We start from the raw sequence: 7,500 nt of genomic DNA, 5'->3' as shown, positions 1-7,500 counted from the left end.
CAGACATCTGTTTAAAAGGCACAAATATTATATAGGAACACAAGGACATCATAAAATAAGGGAAGCTGCAAGAAGGCATCAAACCTACCCATGGCATTTCCTGCATAAAACATACATACATATTTCCACCTATCATCCTCTTCCATAAGTTTGTCTAATCTTTTAAAAGTCCCCAAATGACTCACCACAAACAACCTGATTCTATTTTTTCTTTTTTGGTGAGTCTCCTCCATTTGTTTCTATCCCTTGCATCTTCCTCTAACACAATTCCATTCCTCCATCTCATTCCCTGTTTTCTCCTTGATTTTCTCCCTGATTACTGAGTCTTATTTCCTTCAGTTGAGCTGCGATCGATGCCAGAGACCCTTGAGGAAATCGGCTCCAATGACTTCCTGACACTGGTGAAGAGGGCAGGCATGCTGGAGATGCTGGACCAGAACATCACCCTCTTCGCTCCCACCGACGAGGCCATGCAGGAGTTTATGGCTGACCTGGAAGCTGAGGTGAGAGAGGGGAGGTGTTGGTGCTGGTGGTCGTGGTTATTGTAGCTGATGTAGTTGTAGTAGTAAGTTTTGCTAGGAGTAGTAGTAGTAGTTGTAGTAGTAGTAGTAGTTGTAGTACATATTAGTTGGAGTGATGAAGTAAAACAGGAGTGAGGAAACAAGTAAACACCATATACAAAGATTATCTAGAAGTGGAAAGCTGAGGTGAGAGGGAGATGGGTGCTGGTGGTGTAGTAGTAGCAGCAGCAGTAGTAGTCATAGTCTTAATAATCATAGTAGTACAGTGGTATTAGGAGGAAGAGGAAGAGGTTGGTTTGGTCTAAGCTATGTAACTATTTCAAGAGATGGTACTACAAGAATAAGTGTCTTAAAAGTTGTTGATGGTTATAGAAAAATTTGTCTAGTGGTTTTAGAGTTAATAAAGATATCTATTCTGCTAAAAAGAAAAATAATTGATTAATAAAACAGTCATTAATCAAGATATATGTTCATAAAGAAATAATAAAATAAAAATATAAAAAATATAATTAATAAAGCAATGGTTAATCAAAATTAAAAAAATAATAAATGAATAAATAAAGTAAAAGTATTCTAGACCATGATGCTCAATAAATAACTAACCACCTAACTAACCAATGAACTAACTAACCAGCAAATCCTTACCCATTCTTTGCATCTCTAGAACGAGGTGGAGAATGAGCTGGTGGGAAGTCGAACCAGCAATGAGGTTTACCCAGTCTTGCGTGCGCCTATTGAGGAGAAGTCCATGGTGATGGCGCACGGCTCAGAGGGTGTGATGTATGCCAGCGACCTGCGCGACGAACAGGTGGGTGGTGGTGGTGGTGGTGGTGGTAGGTTGAGGGGGGTTGGAGATTGAGGCTGTTTTCGTTTTTGTTGTTGTTGTTGTTCTTGTTGTTGTCTATAGTATCATCATATTTTTTTTTCGTTCTTTTCCTTCTTCTTCTTCTTCTTCTTCTTCTTCTTCTTCTTCTTCTTCTTCTTCTTCTTCTTCTTCTTCTTCTTCTTCTTCTTCTTCTTCTTCTTCTTCTTCTTCACCTCCTCCTCCTCCTCCTCCTCCTCCTCCTCCTTTACTGTTGTTTTGCACAGTACTCTTAATTTTATTCCTTATGTATTTCATCTATATCTGTGTTTCAGTGTTTTCTCTTTCTCTCCTCCACCACCTCCTCCTCTATTACCATTTTCATAATTCTTTTCATCATTCTCCTTTTCTGTTTCCCTGTTTATTGTTTTCTTTGTTTTTATTCCTTTGCTCTTATTTTCCCATTTCTCTTTCTCAACCTCTCATTCACCTTTTTCCAAAATTGTAGAAAAGTTTAACCGTAAATTCTTCACTCCTCCTGTCTCTTTGTCTTTGTTTTCTTTCATGTGTTATTTCTATAATTCAGTCTTTCTTTTTGCTCCATTTGTCACGTAGAATCTCTCTCCTTCTACGCAGTTTTTTGCACAAATTTATTTTGCATTCACCCAAATACAAACATTATGGGAGAGAATTTGGACGTTTATCACGTCTGGGAAATTCCTCTTTATGTAAACAAGGGTGAGTTTTTGTTATGTCTCATAAGTGAGGCAAGTCATGTAGCTCTCCTCCTCCTCCTCCTCCTCTTCCTCCTCCTTTCCCTCTGTGCTTTAATTTAATTCTTGCATTGTTGCTTTTGCTTTAATTAAAATGCTTATCTTTTAATCTTTGAGTTTATGTATTTTAGTGGCTCTAGTTTTATATTTATTCAGTGATATTGTCTATCTACCTATACACCAGGCATGCAATCCCACATGGGGTGCCCACACACTCATACACACATAATTCACACTCTTATCCTTGTCAGCTGTTGGTGGGAAGGGACAGTTTCATGGACAACTCTACTTCCCTGTGGCAGGAGCTAATACTGTATGCCCTGTATGCCATAAGAGCTGGCTAACCCTTTGACTGCTATGATCTTCTTTTATTGGCATACAGATCACTAATAAATTGTTTGGATGGACATAAAAAAGAAAGAAAGGATATGAGGTTAATTTCGTATTGGATAAGTTTCAGAAGTAATATGTTTTTAAGAGTGTACTACAAAAAAAATAAGTCTCAAAAGCTGTAGATGATTATAGGAAAGATTGAACAGCAGTGAAAGAGTTAAAAGGGACAAAGCAAGGGACTAGGAACCCCCTTCTCTCTGTTTGTCCCTACAGATTGACAAAACAGACAAAGAAATTATCTAGGTTTACTCAAAGGAAATAGGAAATGTCATAATGTGTTTGTTTCTCATCACATGTACAGGTGCTGCCCAGTCTAATGGAAGGCTCCACACTGAGAATCAACACGTACAGCACAGTGCCTCCTGCTGCCACTGTGAATTGTGCCAGGATGGTCTCTGTCAACCAGCATTCGACTTATGGTGTGGTGCACTCCATCGACAAAGTGCTGCAGCCCGTCACGAAGAGTCTGGCCGAGCTCCTCGTCTCTGATCCTCGCTTCTCCATCCTCTACCAGCGTGAGTGTTGAGAGCTGTTTGCCTGTCTGCTTCCACAATTGAGTCAAACTTGTAAACTCTTCTCCAATACAGATTATCATGTTTAGATTTAGAGGTTTATCAGTATGAGTGTTGAGAAATGTTTACCTTTTTGCATTTCACACAGTTGAATCCATTTTATAACATCCATTATTCTGATACCTAATTGAGTCAGGCTTGTCATTTCTTTAGATTCATATATATTGTTTGCACACATGACCCACCCTAGTTATACATTCCACTAATCCATTAACCTATTTGGAAAACTGTATTTTTGTATGTACTTAACTGTATATCTGCATGAGAAGAAAGAAATGAAAAGATGATAAATGTTTAGAGAAATTAGAATGCTGCATTGAATATATAGAATAAAGTTAAGTGAAACTGATGCATCTCTTTGTTTTATGGTGTAGTCGTTGAGAATGCAGGTCTCCTCGATAAGCTGCGAGAACCCGGCCAGCTGACACTCTTTGCCCCGACCGACGCTGCCTTCCATACCCTGTCTTCCCCTGTGGTGGAGGCCCTGCTGCGCAACAATGCCTGCGTGGACGGTGAGTGCAGGGAAAGATGGAAGAGAGAGAGAGAGCGAGAAAGAGAGAGAGAGAGAGAGAGAGAGAGAGAGAGAGAGAGAGAGAGAGAGAGAGAGAGAGAGAGAGAGAGAGAGAGAGAGAGAGAGAGAGAGAGAGAGAGAGAGAGAGAGAGAGAGAAATTAATAGAAAAATGAGGAGAAAAGTTACTATCTACATAACTACAATAATCTTGAGTATTTGAGAACTTTAGTTACATACACACAAAAATAGAATAAATAAATAAATGAATAAATAATTAAAAGCTGGATTAGTACATGTAAATATGGAGAATGGACAGCACAAGTATAATTCATGCTATGTATGCTACAAGTGGATACACACACACACACACACACACACACACACACACAAGAGAAAAAAAAATGAATAGATAAAATAAAATAAAACAAATGATTATAATATTTTCTCTCATTTTTACTGTTTTCATTCATATTTCCAGCCAGTACATACTCATAGTTAATGAAAGAAGAGAGTCTCACATTTAATTCACTTACAACACACCAAAGAGAACTCAAACATCAACAAACTCTCACATCCCTCTCCACAGCAATTGTCAAGAATCACATCCTTCCTAACGTCATCTGCACGGCCGCCATTCAGGGCAAGGCACGCACTATCAACCTGCTCAAGGAGTTCCTGATGCTGGAGAGAACCGAGGAGGACAGTCTCTTTGTGGAGGACAACGTGGAGGTGCTGGTGAGGGACATCATGGGAACCAACGGAGTCATGCATGTTTTGGATAAGCCCATCATGCCCAGTGCTGGTAAGAGGCGTCAATCCCTCAACTAACTCTCATTCCTGCATAATTTTTTGTCTTTCTTCTTTTTTTTTTTTTTTTTTTATTGTAGCTAGAGTAACATGTTTCTTTCAACTTTTCCTATCTCTATGTTTCTCCAGACGGTTCTAATCTACGTACAGGTGTCTTAGAAAGTGGTACCAGAAATTCAAATAGTGGGGGTTTATAGTGTGAATTGAGCCAAGCTTGTAGTGTCCCGTCTTTTTTAGGTTAATTTGTCATGTTTATCTTTAAAGCTATGAATGTGTGTACGAGTGTGTGGTGTTTAGTCTGGACTGTCCTGTGTGAGATTGCCAGCCTGGTATATGAATAGATAGATACAAAATATATAGAAATTAATGTATTGACCGATTAATTGTTTTGTATCAATATCCCCCTAAGTTGGTCTCTTGCATGTTTCTATCTGTCTTTACCCATTTGTTATTGCCTGCCTTTGTATATCTGTCATATCTTTACTTATTGTTCTGATACCCAACCTCTCTCCCACCACCACCACCACCACCACCATCACCACCACCTCTAACACCCTAATCCCTGCAGCCAAGAATCTGGTGGATGTCCTCAAGAGCCACAACCTGACACGCTTCTTGGAGATGCTGGAGACTGCTGAGATGCTGAGTGAGATGACAGGACTCAAGGACGTGACTGTCTTCGCCCCAAGCAACAGAGCCATTGAGACGCTCCCCAAGGACGTGCTGGAGGACCTCATGGTGGGAACTGGTGGCTCTTGTTGTCTTGTTGTCTGTCATTCTTTGGTTTTCACAGCATGGTACTAAAAAAAAAAAAAAGTAAATGGATAAATAAATGAATAAAATAAGGGAAGGTAAAAGAGATGAATAAATAAAATGAAAAGAAGAATTAATTAATGAAATAAAATAAAGTGAAATAACATAGATAAATAGTTAAATGAAGATAAGTAAATGAATAAAATAAAATGAAACAAAATGGATAAATAAGTAAATTAAAAAGATGAATAAATAAAGTAAGATGAAATTAGATAAATAAATAAATAAAACAAAACAATAAATAAATGCTTGGTTTTATTTTATTACTTTTATTAATTTTTTCTTTTCTCTGCTGTACTTTATTTCAAAGTTCTTGTCTCTTTTCTTTCATGGTACTTTTTCCTGTTATTCTCTTGTCTTCTTGGTTTACAATTCAATACAGTTACAATACATCACCTGCTCACCTGTTGTAATTTTAACTCACCTAAATGAAAGTTATAAGTGACACTAATTTGTATATGTAAAGGTAAGGCAAGTGTGTATTTATAAAAGATACAGAGGTGAATCATGACTTCCTCTCCTACACAGAATAACAAGGAGAAGCTGAGGGACCTACTTAATTATCACATCACCACCTCCTCTCTCCAAGCCTCAGACATCACCAACAACCACATCGCTGACACCCGTGCAGAGCTTCCCCTCAGGGTCAACCTCTACTCCAGGGTGAGCCAAGCACTTCCTCTCTTCATTTCATCACCTTTATTTATATGTGTTCTTACAATGACTCTCAGGAAAGGGTATTAAAAAGTCCTTATGAGTATATTGTCATTAACAGTGTGGAATCCTATTGGGGTCATAAAGGCTGCTATCAAAGGCTACAATGAAGATTTATTGAGTTCTCATGAGTGTTTTTTCTCAATAATTGTATAGAATTCTTTTTAAACTGTCACTAGAATTGTTTAGTCATCTGTGATTGCCTAATAATTCCCATTAGAACTTCTTAAATTATCACCAGTCATAAAAAAAATTTGCTATAAATCTGTAATAACCTTCAGTACATCATGTTGAGTATACAAGATAAGAATAAAACATTTGAGAACACAGACTTCAGTGCCGGGAAGAAGTAATGTCCTGTTGCCTTCATTCTCTTAAGTGCCAAGAAGTAATGCCCTGTTACCTCCATCCACAGTCACCGCTGCTCGCTGGACTTGTGCGTGACTCTAACAACCGTCACGTCCGCCTCACTGCCGCCTGCAGTCGCATCTCCATCCTGGACTCGAGGGCGTGTGGTGCTGTGGTGCATGTGGTGGAGAGAGTTTTGGCACCACCCAAGGCCTCTGTCATGGAACATCTCGAGGATGATGAGGACTTCTCCATCTTCACCAAAATGCTGCAGGACACTGGGGTGAATGAGACGCTGGTGGAGGAGGGGCCCTTCACCGTGCTGGCACCCTCCAACCACGTCTTCCACGCCCTGCCTGAGATGGAGTTGCAGGAGGTGCTGAATGATGTTGAGCTGCAGGATCAGCTGGTCAAGCAGCACATCATCAAAGGTGTGTTTTTTATTTCATGTTTTTAAAAGATTCAGTTGTGTTTGCAATGTCACGTCTTTCATACCAAATTGTGTGTGTGTGTGTGTGTGTGTGTGTGTGTGTGTGTGTGTGTGTGTGTGTGTGTGTGTGTGTGTGTGTGTGTGTGTGTGTGTGTGCACCACCACTACTACCTTAATGTACTTAACAACTTCCCATCCATTCCTGCTGCAGAACACGTGTGCTGTGCCGGCATCAACCCCAACACATGGCTCTTCATGGACCACAAGAGGCCACTGGATGGTTCCCCTGTGCACCTCCGCCGCACCACCTCTGGCAGGATCATGGCCGGTCCTGCTCGCATCACCCACTGCTCTGCGCCCTCCAGGAATGGCCTTGTCCACACTGTCAACCACCTGATGCTCGATGTGAACCCCAACAGGCATGTAGACAGGAACCGCACTCCCATTTTCTCTGCCCCAGGCCTTGAGATCATCTTTGGCTAGTGGAGAGGAGAGAAGAGGAGAAGGTGAATTTTTTCCTCTTAAGCTGCACCTGTTTTTGTTATAACGCGGCTGTTTTTCAGTTATATTTATTATGTTTTGTCAGGTTAAAAAGGGAGAAAAAATTGTGTGCTATCATCTATTTTTTTCCTTTGTCCATATATGTAGTACAATATGCATTCAGATTTTGGTGATGTTATGTTACGTCGTTCACTTTAATGATTTTGTTCGGCCCATGACACTTGCCTGTGTTCACTTGAAGAATTTTATTGAGGCCACAACAGCAATAACAGTAACTTGTGTTGAACATCTACAGTTCCAAAAGAAGCAAGTTT

At 39.8% G+C, this 7,500-nt stretch overlaps 2 protein-coding genes across 3 annotated transcripts in view; one reads left to right on the top strand and one right to left on the bottom strand.

The window, feature by feature from the left end:
- Positions 1-7,500, top strand: part of LOC135088720 (periostin-like) — a 32,587-nt gene that overhangs the window by 24,545 nt on the left and 542 nt on the right. The window contains exons 8-16 of the mRNA XM_063983687.1: positions 340-503; positions 1,186-1,329; positions 2,791-3,004; positions 3,436-3,573; positions 4,160-4,375; positions 4,949-5,118; positions 5,722-5,856; positions 6,323-6,686; positions 6,897-7,500. The exon at positions 6,897-7,500 is cut by the window's right edge and continues 542 nt beyond it. Of these exons, the coding sequence (XP_063839757.1) occupies positions 340-503; positions 1,186-1,329; positions 2,791-3,004; positions 3,436-3,573; positions 4,160-4,375; positions 4,949-5,118; positions 5,722-5,856; positions 6,323-6,686; positions 6,897-7,168 (1,817 nt within the window). The 3' untranslated portion in view covers positions 7,169-7,500. The remainder of the gene's footprint in view (positions 1-339; positions 504-1,185; positions 1,330-2,790; positions 3,005-3,435; positions 3,574-4,159; positions 4,376-4,948; positions 5,119-5,721; positions 5,857-6,322; positions 6,687-6,896) is intronic.
- The window catches only part of LOC135088721 (furin-like protease kpc-1), a 17,647-nt gene continuing 17,041 nt past the window's right edge, over positions 6,895-7,500 (bottom strand). For both annotated transcript variants that reach the window (XM_063983689.1, XM_063983688.1), the window contains exon 14: positions 6,895-7,500. This exon is cut by the window's right edge and continues 1,485 nt beyond it. The gene's annotated coding sequence lies outside the window, so the exon portion shown is untranslated.

The sequence above is a fragment of the Scylla paramamosain genome, chromosome 31 (genome assembly GCF_035594125.1).
Source record: "Scylla paramamosain isolate STU-SP2022 chromosome 31, ASM3559412v1, whole genome shotgun sequence".
Taxonomy (NCBI): Eukaryota; Metazoa; Arthropoda; class Malacostraca; order Decapoda; family Portunidae; genus Scylla; species Scylla paramamosain.
The sequence above is the reverse complement of the archived record's forward strand: the minus strand, read 5'-3'. Positions and strand labels throughout refer to the sequence as shown.